Source organism: Mustela nigripes, chromosome 17 (genome assembly GCF_022355385.1).
Source record: "Mustela nigripes isolate SB6536 chromosome 17, MUSNIG.SB6536, whole genome shotgun sequence".
NCBI lineage: Eukaryota > Metazoa > Chordata > Mammalia > Carnivora > Mustelidae > Mustela > Mustela nigripes.
In genome coordinates, this window is record NC_081573.1 from 16,236,983 (window position 1) to 16,250,349 (window position 13,367).

A 13,367-nucleotide genomic window follows, 5' to 3' on the forward strand; every position below is an offset into this window, starting at 1 on the left:
TTATCTCAACAGTTCTTTTAAGTTTTATTTATTTTAAGTGATCTCTACACCCAGTGTGGGGCTTGAACTCACAACCCCAAGATCAAGAGTCACATGTTATTTCAACTGGGCCAGTCAGGTGCCCCCCAACAATGATTTTAAAGTTTCTTTTAAAATCCAACATACAGGGACGCCTGGGTGGCTCAGTTGGTTAAAATCCAACATACAAAAGTCATGCATTGCATTTAGTTGGCATATCTCATTAGTCTGCTTAGATCTAGAACAGTTCATACCTCTCTTGTACCTCAAAACTTCATATTTTTGGTATCCAGACTGCTTTTCTCCCCCAGAATGTTCTTCTACACATTTAAGAAAATTATTTCCCCTTGTTGAACTTCAGGCTAAATATTTTTGATAAGAATACTCCTTGGGTGACATTGTGCCCTTCCCAATGTATCATATCAGAGGCCACTTGATGTCACTTTTTCCCATTCCCGATGTTATTTCCTTAAGGTTGTAGTCAACAGTCTTATCAATTTAAAAGTATGCCTTCTCTTTTTATTTTTAAGTGAACTACATAACTTTCAGATTGTTTGAATATGGATACAAATTTGTCCTATCTTTGCCATATGGCTACTAAAAACATTTGTTGTAAAACCTATACATAACATATACATATAATACATCTAACTCCTCAAGATTCAAAGGGTATTAAATGATCCAAAATGCCTTCATTATCATATACTATCTTTCCTATGTGCTTTGATCTATAGCTGGATTTTGAAGTACTTCTAGTGTTCTATTAAATTTTTGCTAGAGCTACACTCCTAATTATTATGGAGTTATAATACATCTTAATATCTGATGGTCCCAATTATCCAATTCTTCTCCTCCTTCTTCAGAATTTTACTGGTTATTCTGATTTCTTTATTTTTCCATTAGAATTAGTTCATATGTCTAAAAAAAACTCCTGGGTATTTTTTTTTTTTTTTTTTAAAGATTTTATTTATTTATTTGTCAAAGATAGAGCACGAGCGAAAGCGAGCACAGGCAGACAGAGTGGAAGGCAGAGTCAGAGGGAGAAGCAGGCTCCCCGTGGAGCAAGGAGCCCGATGTGGGACTCGATCCCAGGACGCTGGGATCATGACCTGAGCCGAAGGCAGCTGCTTAACCAACTGAGCCACCCAGGCGTCCCTCTCCTGGGTATTTTTAATTGAGATTACATCACATTTATAACCTAAGGAATTATGATTTTTCTTAATGATATCAGTACTGCAATTCCAGATGTTATATCCTTTTATTTTTTCATTTTCTAATTGCTTTGGAAAATTTTTATTTATTTCACATAATGATTATGGACATTTCTGTTTAATTTTTTTCTTCATAGCTCATTTTTTTGTGACTACCATAAAAGCACTTTTTTTTCTATGGGATCTTCTATTTTAAAAGAATATTTGTATCAAGAAATTAAAAATAGAGCTTTCCTATGACCCTGCCATTGCACTACTGGGTATTTACCCCAAAGATACAGATGTAGTGAAAAGAAGGGCCATCTGTACCCCAATGTTTATAGCAGCAATGGCCACGGTCGCCAAACTGTGGAAAGAACCAAGATGCCCTTCAACGGATGAATGGATAAAGAAGATGTGGTCCATATACACAATGGAGTATTATGCCTCCATCAGAAAGGATGAATACCCAACTTTTGTAGCAACATGGACGGGACTGAAAGGGATTATGCTGAGTGAAACAAGTCAAGCAGAGAGAGTCAATTATCATATGGTATCACTTATTTGTGGAGCATCACAAATAACATGGAGGACATGGGGAGATGGAGAGGAGAAGGGAGTTGAGGGAAATTGGAAGGGGAGGTGAACCATGAAAGACTATGGACTCTGAAAAACAATCTGAGGGTTTTGAAGGGTGCGAGGTTGGGGGAGCCAGGTGGTGGGTGTTAAAGAGGGCACGGATTGCATGGAGCACTGGGTGTGGTGCAGAAATGATGAATACTGTTACGCTGAAAAGAAATTTTTTAAAAAAGTAAAAAAAAAAAAAGGATATTTGTACATGAGGGTGCCTGGGTGGCTCAGTCAGTTAAGCATCTGCCTTTGGCTCAGGTCAGTATCCCAGAATTCTGGGATTGAGTCCTGCATCAGGCTCCCTGTTTGGTGGGGAGTCTGCTCCTTCCTCTACCCCTCCACCACTTCCCACTCCCTGCTCATGCTCTCTCACTCTCTTTCAAAAATGAATAAAATCTTTTTTTAAAATTTTAGAAAAGAATATTTGTACATGGGTTTTTTGACTTCTCTATGTTAATTTTCTACCAAGGCAACTTCAAATTGGTCTCTCATGATAGTTTAATGTGCAAAAGCATGATAAAATACAACTTTTTTCTCCTGGATCTAGATGAAGCCACAGAGTACCTGGTGCCAATTCTCCCTGTCTATGGATATCACTGTAGGGTATGCAGCAGAGCCAATGAACACCAAGTTTTCTTCTATAATTCAATAACTGAAAGATAATTTATGCCATGGGACTGTGTGGTATAATTTCTTGCAATGACAAAAATGTTCTACAATATGCTGCCCAACACAATGGCCACTGGCTGCATGCAACTGTTGAGCACTTGAAATGTGCCTAATGAGAGAGAAAATGAAGTTTAAATTTTATTTACTTTAAATCTAAATTTAACTAACTACATGTATCTACTTGTTAATGTTTTGGACACTAAAGAGCAAAGATGTCAAAGATGATGTGGGATTGTTTCTTAGATAAAGAATTACTTAAAAGTGTGAGGCAGCTAGTTAGGCATGAGAAAGGAGGGATAAAGCACATGCTGGCCACCCCCAAGAGTTAACAGCCACACCTTCAGAGCCACCTCCAAGTGGCCTAGCCACAGAGCTGGCTCAAAAGCCACAAGGGGACATCCAAGAACTGAGCATGCACACAAAAGGTGCCACTTTAGGTTAAGTAACCTTAAGGTCACAGCAAAAGCTCACTAGAAACTCATAAATATACATTTGTAAATAAATACAAGTATAAGTAAAAACAATTATGACAGAATGCATCATGGGTAGGCACATGCAGAGACCAAAATGTTCTATAACCACCATCAATGAAAATTGTCAATCAAAGCCAAATTTACCTTTGCAGAAAATAGGCTTAAAAGGATGCAGCTAGAGCTTCTGGAGGTCATAGCCACTCTCACTCTGGCTAGGCCACTTTCTCTCTTGAGTGTACTATACTTACCTACTCAATAAACTCTATCTCTCCCTTCTGGTCTCAGGTTTCCCAATACTTTGGTACATCTGGGACAAGAACCGAGAGACCTGGTAACAAAAGTTGTTTTGTGTGGTGTGTTCCTACCTTCACAAATGAAAAGATGGTTGCTTTCCTCTTGCCTCAAAAACAAGCAATGAGGCCACTGAAGCAGTTAGTATCTTATCTCTGTACGTCAGCCCTAACACCTCCATATATTGCTTCTAATGAATAAAATGTGGCAAAAAGGACAGTATATCATCTCCATAATTATGTTAAGTTATATGGCAAAGGTGAAGGATTTGGGCAGATATAATCAAGGTCCCTAAACAGTTTAAGTGAATCAAAAAGGAGATTATCCTGAATGCGTAGGATCTGAGAGATGTAGCTTTTAAAACATCTATAGGTCAGAGAAAAGTAAAAATACCTTCTGCTGCTATTGAAGAAGCAAGCCACCATTGCACAGATTCAAGAAAATTAATTCTGCCAACAAACATGTGAACTTGGAGGATGACCCTGTGCATTCAGTGAGACACTAACCCCAGCTGACAGCTCAATTGCCACCTCGTAAGACCTTGAGCAGAGGACCCAGCTAAGCCATGCCCTCATATATGCCCATTGAAACTTTGAGATAATAATTGTGTGTTGATTTAAGCTGCCAAAATCATGGCAATTTGTTATGCAGCAACAGAAAAGTAATAAGTTCTATTATTGGCCATAGTTCCTAGTAGAAGCTGTTGATTTTAGTTCACAGTTGTTCCAAACTTCTCAGAACCACCTGTATCAGACCTCCTCAGAGACACCTGCACTAACCAAGCTAAACCCCATTATTAAGGCAGTTTGAGTCCCAGATAAATGGAAACTTCCTCTTTATCCCTGTAGCACCAGTATGAGATTTCAAGTATTAATTGTTGCAATACATAAGTGGATTTTTAAAATTTTTTATATGTCTGGATTTAGAGTTATAAGTTCTATGAGTAATTTTGCCACCTCTTAAGGTTTTCCTGTGTAGGATTCTCAGCAAACTTTATATTCAAAGAAATCACTATTTATTCATATTTCATCCTTTGCAAAATATTAGTTTAAACATGCATTGGATCAAGAGTCAGATGTTTCTATAATCCAGTACTATTTTTAAATCAGCCAGACAATATGGGCAATAACACTTTCAATAATGTTTCATGCTGACATAAATGTTAGGATTTGACATATACATTTTATGTTTTTTTCTTCATGACCAAGAAGGAATGAAGTATGATGACTTTGCTATATTCACTGGAAATTTAGCATTTTTCTCTAATATTAAATTTCTGATATTAAACCAAATATACACCATAGTTAAAAGCCTTTCCATATATAATAAAATAGCCAAAGGAAAAAATAATCTTAACAATGGATTATTTTAATGAGTATGTTAAAGTTTCAATTATAAGCATTTGTGTAAATTAACTCATTTGGTCCTTACAAAACCCAAGTATGCTAGTGAATATAGTCACTAGCCATTTCACATAAAGTATAACAATATATAGGAATATGTTTTTAACAGAAATACATCGCAATGGAAATGAATAATTTTTTTAAAAAATTTAATGTCCCCACATTATACTAGAGCAAAATCATTAGGAAAAACTGCACAGAAGGGAAGAGAGAAAAATGGCATAACACAGTACAATCAAAGGGAAGCCAGTTTAATCTGTCATGTTTAAAATGTGTACATGGTAAAAGGTATGTATGGATTATTTCAAAAACAATGAAAAAAAGACAAACAAATACAGTGTGCCAAGTAGGATGCTAAAAATGACATTCCTTATAAACACCAAAAGTGGAGTCAGTCATAGTATTTTACCATAAAGGCTTGGTAAAAATAATGGTACAATCATATATATTAACATTATTAATATACTTAATCACATGGAATGTCCTATATGACATATCTTGTCATTAAAAGGCAATTTATGAGGCAATTTGAATAATGTGATTACACTTTAATAAATTTATAAAAGGATTTGTTCCAACAATTTGACAATAGTTATAGCCCCTTGGGGGATGAAAGTCAACTCTATTGGATTTTTGTAGAATTTAAAAATTTAGAGAAAATTATTATAATAAAATATCATATTTATGAAATAAAAATATTAATTTATACACAGAAATCATTCTATCACTTTATCAATATTAAATATATGTCTTAAAGTAATGAAATTTTGTTTTTTAAAAGATTTTATTTTTAAGTAATCTCTTCACTCAACATGGGGCTCAAACTCACAACCCTGAGATCAAGAGCTGCATGCTCCTCTGATTGAGCCAGTCTGGAACCACTTAAAATAACAATATTTTAAATGAAATGGTACAGATGCAAAGATGTGCAGGTAAAAGTTTATTATAAAAAGATCAATTGAAGAGTTTTCAAATTGGATGTTGGGATATAAAAAGATTCATTAAGTCCAAGTTTATAATGCTAAAAATATAATAAAATGTCACAAAACTGTGCACAAATAGCATCATGAAATAGTTACTGAGTAAGTTGTGCTGTGTTAAGAATTTTGGTAATATCCAAGATCTATAGGCTCTTCAAATTCACACCCCAAAACCAGATAATCATGACAAAAATTGGGCAGAAGACATGAACAGACACTTCTACAAAGAAGACATACAAATGGCTATCAGACACATGAAAAAATGTTCATCATCATTCGCCATCAGGGAAATTTAAATCAAAAACCACATCGAGATGCTACCTTACACCAGTTAGAATGGCCAAAATTAACAGGACAGGAAACAACAAGTGTTGGAGAGGAAGTGGAGAAAGCGGAACCCTCTTACACTGTTGGCAGGAATGCAAGTCAGTGCAACCACTTTGGAAAACAGTGTGGAGATTCCTCAAAAATTTAAAAATAGAGCTACCCTATGACACTGCAATTGCACTACTGGTATTTACTCCAAAGATACAGATGTAGTGAAAAGAAGGGCCATCTGTCTCCAATGTTCATAGCAGCAATGGCCACAATCGCCAAACTGTGGAAAGAGCCAAGATGCCCTTAAACAGACGAATGGATAAAGAAGATATGGTCCATAAATACAATGGAATATTATGCCTCCATCAAAAAGGATGAATATCCAACTTTTGTGTCAACATGGATGGGACTGGAAGAGATTATGCTGACTGAAATAAGTCAGGCAGAGAAAGTCAATTATCATATGGTTTCATTTACTTGTGGAGCATAAGGAATAACATGGAGGACATTAGGAGAAGGAAAGGAAAAGTGAATTGGGGTAAATTGGAGGGGTAGATGAAACATGAGAGACCGTGGACTCTGATGGTTTTGGAAGGTTTCAGAAGGGAGGAGGGTGGGAGAATGGGTGAACCTGGTGGTGGGTATTAAGGACGGCATGGAGCACTGGGTGTGGTGCATAAACAATTAATGTTGGAAACTGAAAAAATAAAATAAATAAATAAATAAAATACAAAAAAAAAGAATTTTTGTGAGAACAAAATAAATTCAAAAATTTAATGTATAACTTATGATAAAACAGTGTTTTAGCTATGCATAACCCAAACTACATATAGCCATATAAAAAAATAAAGTGGATTTAAAGTATTTTAAAATAGAAAAATGCAACAAAAAGATCTTTCACTTTTCTCCAGTCATGATAAAAAGTTTTTAAAATTTAGAAAGGAATGAGCCATTGGTAGAAGCCTTCCAATATTCATTTTATTCTTATGGTAGTTAAACTGTGAAACACATAAGGCATTCTCTATTTATTATATTTCTATATTTTACCAATAAATTCTTAGGATTTCTTATATTACATATCTGTGGTTTCTCTTTCATTTCATGTTACCTGAAAGATATGCCTAAATGTCTTACAAAACTTTCTTTCATACTATTTCTTACCATTATGAACTTTTTGGTGGCGATTAAGATTTGAGCCTCTTGCAAAAGCCTTCCCACATTCCTTACATTCATAGGATTTCTCACCAGTATGAATTCTTTGATGCAGAATAAGGTCTGAAGAACGAAGAAAGGCTTTCCCACATTTGTTACAAGTATATGGTTTATCACCAGTATGAATTCGCTGATGCCGGGTCAGGTATGTTGCACAAGTGAAAACTCTCCCACATTCATTACATTCCCAGGCTTTCTCATCAGTGTGAATTTTCTGATGCTTTATGAGTACTGAATCTCTACTCAAGATCTTTCCACATTCCTTACATTCATACAATTTCTCATCAGCATGAATTAACTTGTGTCGAGAAAGTTCTGATGAACGACGAAATGCCCTTCCACATTCCTTACACTCATAGGGTTTCTCACCAGTATGAATTCTTTGATGTTGAGTAAGGTCTGAAGACTGACGAAAGGCCTTCCCACATTCCTTACATAAGTAGGGTTTCTCACCTGAGTGAATTCTCTGATGTGCTGTAAGTATTGAGCCAGTACTAAAGGCTCTTCCACATTCCTTACATTTGTACGGTTTCTCACCAGTATGAATTCTCTGATGACGAATAAAGGCTGAAGCATTACTAAATGCCCTAACACAATACTTACATTTATAAGGTTTCTCACCAGTATGAATTCTTTGATGTTGAGTAAGGTATGAAGAATGATGAAAGGCTTTTCCACATTCTTTACATTCATTGGGTTTCTCACCTGTGTGAATCCTCTGATGTACTCTAAATATTGAACTAGTACTAAAAGCCTTTCCACATTCTTTACACTCATAGGGTTTTTCACCAGTATGAATCCTCTGATGACGAATAAGGGCTGTACCATTACTAAATTCTCTAACACACTCCTTACACTTAAAGGGTTTCTCACTTGTATGAATGCTATGACGTAGAAAAAACTGTGAGGCACTAGTAAAGACTTTCCCACTTTCCTTAAATTCATTAGCTTTCTCTGTAGTAAAAATTACCTGATGTTGCATAAATTCTGAGTCACTATTCAAAGACTTCCTACATTCCTCATATTCATAGGGTCTTATGCCAATATGCACTGAATGATATGAACTAAGTTTTGAAGTTCTATTAAGGGCCTTCCCATATTCCTTACAGTCATATAATTCCTTGCCAGTATGACCTTCTTGATGTGTAGTAAGTTTTGAGTCCTGTCCATAGGCATTTTTATATTTTTGGCATTCATAAGATTTCTCTTTGGTATTAAATGTTTGATGTCGAGGGAGAGATGTATGCTGAATGAAAGGGGACATGTCTTCAGAGGCACATGAGACTTGGCTAAAATGTCTTTCCTGAGATCGCTGTTTAAGTCCATGCTTTGTATATCCTTCCACTATAACCCATTGGGATGAATCTATTTTATAGTCATTCTTTTTCAGAGATAATTTCTTGTTCTCACACCTAGATATATATTCTGAAAGAAAGCACAAATAAAACATTCACTTTTGGAGGGAGGAAGAAGACACAAAACTTATAAAAGGCAGAATTACATTGAAATTAATGTTAATAATGCAAATAGAATTTATAGTTCTTATATGGTGGTGCAATTTGAGAGATAAAGTATAGAAATTGAAAAGTGAAATAGGAAGTCATGGGGGGAAGGGATCGGAAAAAGATGAAGTCAGTGATTCTTAAATTTTGGAATAAATTCAAAGTATACTTTGGCAAAAACCCAAAAGTCTGATAATTTAGTCTTTTAGAAGGCTATTTAGGTAAGTAACCTCTCTCATACATTCAGGGTAGTGAATAAAAATGGTACAACTACCATACAGGCCTATTTGCCAGTTTCTAGCAAAATTAGGTAAGCATTTTTCCTTGAGCAAGCAATTCCAATTCTAGGAATGCAAACATATACTTTTGGGAAAGAATCTTAAGAGGTTTATGCAGAAGGTTATCCACTACAGAGCTATTTGAAAGAGCAAATGACTATAATGGCTCCAAATAGCCACCAACTTAATACTACTTGAACTCAGTATAGTACATGAACACAGTAGAGTTCTAAGTAACTGTATAAAGAAATGAGAAGTATCTGTATATTCCTATTGAATGTACATCATGATTTTTTCTTTTCTCTTTTTTTAAAAACGATTTTATTTATTCATTTGACAGACAGAGATCACAAGTTGGCAGAGAGTCAGGCAGAGAGAGAGGAAGGGAAGCAGGCTCCTTGCTGAGCAGAGAGCCCGATGCAGGGCTTGATGCGGGGCTCGATCCCAGGACCCTGAGATCATGACCTGAGACGAAGGCAGAGGCTTTAACCCACTGAGCCACCCAGGTGCCCCAATCTTCATAATTTTTAATGTAGAAGAACAAGATGTAGTTCTGTATAGTATATGCTGTATAGTATATTACTATATATATATACTGTATGCTGTTACCATTTATATAAGGAGATATATGAAGATATAGGTGCTCACTTTAAACAAAACAAAGAAAGAATAAATCATGAAGTTTATGAAAGGTATACTATATTGGAAGGAATGAAAACAATGGGGATGGGTAAATTCAAATATACCACAAAAATGTAGGGGAAATTGGTATTAGGTGAGGAATATAGGAGCTCTCTATATTATTTTTACAACTTTTTTGAATATATAAAATGATTCCAAATATTTTTTTAATTTATAGAAGAAAAAAAAGTTATGCCTCTAAAAACCATGAAAAAAGATGAATACCACATAGTCGTGCTGTTTCTATCGAACACTTCCTGAAAGGTACAGCCACAGTGATAAGACTAGACAGGAGCATTACGTTACAAGCACAGGAAAGCAAGAAGCACAACTGAAAATATTTACAAATTTTATGACTATCTGCATGGAAACTCTACTAATTAGTTATATTTGCCATAATTAGTTATGGCAAAAATCAATATATAATACCAAGAAAGATAAGTCAATTTTACACATTTAAAAAATTTTTGCCAATGTATCTGGATGGAATGATTTCCAAAACAATCTGTTCATAATTATTAAAAGAAAACCAGGACAGGGTGCCTGGGTGGGTCAGACAGTTGAGTGTCCAACTCTTGATTTTAGCTTAGGTCATGATCTCAGGATCATGAAATGGAGCTGGCCTCCAAGTTGATTGGAACCTGCTTAAGATTTTCTCTCTCCCTCTGCCCTTCCCCCCACTTTTGTAATATCTTGTGTAAAAGAAGGAAGGAGAATTGGGAATATAAATATGAACATGCTCTATTTCTGAAAAAATAAAGGCTGAAATGATTAATCAGACTACCCCAAATCCCCTCTTTCCAAAAAGTTACCTAGAGAGTGGCAATGAATGAAGCAGATAGGATTACAAACCTAACTTTAAAAACATATATATATATATATATATATATATATATATATATATGTTTTTAAAGATTTTATTTATTTATTTGACAGAGATCACAAGTAGACAGAGAAGCAGGCAGAGAGAGAGGAGGAAGCAGGCTCCCTGTTGAGCAGAGAGCCCGATGCAGGGCTCGATCCCAGGACCCTGGGATCATGACCTGAGCTGAAGGCAGAGGCTTTAACCCACCGAGCCACACAGGTGCCCCCCTAAGTATATCTTTATATTGACTTTTAAAGCATATAAGTGCTTTATATATTCCAATTATAAACTAAAAATAATCTAAACTTAACAGTTAAGATAAATGGTATATTAAGTTGAAAATGCACAAAAAAAGAATTAATCTAGCCACTTTATGAACTGTAATCTGACTAGAAATCCTTGGTGTGACATAGTCTAAGGGAAAAATGAAAAGGAAAGGAAAAGAAAACTGTAATAATTATTGAATATGATTTCAGGTAGGTTTTTCAGTCAGTAGTTGTGCTAGTATACTAATTTTGAAACTATTCTCTGGTTTTAGAAAGGAAGACTTGAATAAATATACTCATGTTGTGGGAAATAGGGCTTTCCACTGTTCAAGAGAAAGTTATGGGGCGCCTGGGTGGCTCAGTGGGTTAAAGCCTCGGCCTTCAGCTCGGGTCATGGTCCCAGCGTCCTGGGATCGAGCCCCGCATCAGGCTCTCTGCTCTGCAGAGAGTCTGCTTCCTCCTCTCTCTGCCTGCCTCCCTAACTGCTTGTGATCTCTCTCTCTCTCTCTCTGTCAAATAAATAAATAAATCTTTAAAAAAAAAAAAAGAAAAAGTTACAAAACAAACATAGAAAAGTGAGACAGAGTCTTGTCTTTTGGACTTCAATTAGAGTTATTAGTATGATCCAGTTATAAAACGCTCTTTTCTAAGATTTTATTTATTTATTTATTTATTTGTCAGAGAGAGAGAGAGAGAGCGAGAGCGAGCACACAAGCAGGCAGAGTTGCAGGCAGAGGCGGAGAGAGAAGCAGGCTCCCTGCCGAGCCAGGAGCCCAATACGGGACTCGATTCCAGGACCCTGGGATCATGACCTGGACCGAAGGCAGCGGCTTAATCAACTGAGCCACCCAGGCATCCCTAAAATGTATGTTCTCTGTCTCTTTCTACTTAATGGATATAAAAGCAATGACAATCCAGTAGTAATGAATGCATTGGCATACTGGTCAATGAACACCATTTCCTAATAAAAGAAACCAAGGCTTCGTAATGAGTTGGCTTATTCCAAGTTGGGGGAAAGAAAAATACAAGATGAGATTGGAACATATTTTTGTGCCAGAAAACAAGAAGGTCTTTAAAGACTCATGCATACATGAAAAAGGATGCAGAAGCCAGCTGCAAGGGGCTTTCAATGGCCATCTATGAATGACAGTTTAATCATCAAAAAGAATAATGATTACAATTGGTTATAAGATATTGATTTTTAAAAGAATCAATGAAAAAAAAGAATCAATGAATCTGTAGTGTTCTCAACAAAGGTGGAGAGGAGAAGCTTTTTTTTTTTTAAACAAAGCAAGACCAACTAATAAATGCAGAAAAGATGTGATATAATTAGAACTTCACCTTTCCCAAAGCTCAGTGTAATTTGTTTTGAACAAGAACCAATGAATACCAAACATTTTGGGTAAAAGATTTCTACAGACAATTATACAGTCTCCAAGTATCACTGCACAGATTATTTAGTAGTGATAAGGGGGGAAATGTACCTTTCCAATGAAAGACCTGGTAGTCATCTTCAACCACCACCTGATCAAAATTATCATCAATGTAATGAGAAGACTTGGCTTTGCCTCCTGGTATAATGAATTAAGAAGTGCATGACCCTAGGATAGCCTAGGTGGCACAGTCAATTAAGCATCTGACTCTTGGTTTTGGCTCAGGTTGTGATCTCAGGGTCCTGAGATGAGCCGCACATTGGGCTCTGCACTCCCTTCAGAGTCTGCTAGGGATTTTCTCTTCCTCTCCCTCTGCTCCTCCCACTTGAGCTCCATCTCTCTCTAAAAAATAAATATATTTTTTCATTATTATTTTTAAATATTTTATTTATTTAAGAGAGAGAGAGAATGAGAGAAAGACAGATTGAGAGGGGAGAGGTCAGAGGAAGAAGCAGACTCCCCAGCGAGCAGGGAGCCTGATGTGGGACTCCATCCAGAATCATGACCTGAGCCAAAGGCAGTTGCTTAACCAACTGAGCCACTCAGGTACCCCAAATCTTTTTTTCTTAAGTGTATAAACTTAATTAAATATCAGATAAGATAAAATTGCTTAATGTGAATCTAATCATGGGGTTGCAATTAGATAAATTCTGAATGTAAAACATTACAGGATAATTTGTCTTTCGCTATTAAAAATATTATTTTGAAAAACAACAAAAAATAGGCAAAATATTATTCTTGATTCCAAGATTAAAACAACATAGAATAATTTATTTTTAAAAACCTGGCGATTCACAGACCTATACCCCTGGGGATAAAAATATATGTTTATAAAAAATTAAAAATTATTTTTAAAAAAAGGTGCAAATTTGGGGTGCCTGGGTGGTTCAGTTGGTTATGCAACTGCCTTTGACTCAGGTCATGAGGGCTCTGGGATGGAGCCCTTCCCACCCCGCAGGTTCCCTTCTCAGTGGAGAGCCTACTTTTCCCTGTCCTCCCTGCTTGTGCTCTCTTTCGCTATCACTGTTACTATCTCTGTCTCTCTCTCTCTGTCTCAAATAAATAAATAAAATCTTTTTAAAATAAGGTACACGTTCCTGAAGGTGATGCAAAAAATCGAACATATGCATTATATACATGGCTGGAAAAAGCCTTTAA

The 13,367-nt window shown here is 36.0% G+C and overlaps 1 protein-coding gene across 1 annotated transcript in view; it reads right to left on the bottom strand.

Annotated features, from left to right (window-relative positions):
• Nucleotides 1-6,944: 6,944 nt before the first annotated feature.
• The window catches only part of LOC132005603 (zinc finger protein 383-like), a 61,227-nt gene continuing 54,804 nt past the window's right edge, over nt 6,945-13,367 (bottom strand). The window contains exon 4 of the mRNA XM_059382909.1: nt 6,945-8,609. Coding sequence (XP_059238892.1) covers nt 7,123-8,609 — 1,487 coding nt within the window. The 3' untranslated portion in view covers nt 6,945-7,122. The remainder of the gene's footprint in view (nt 8,610-13,367) is intronic.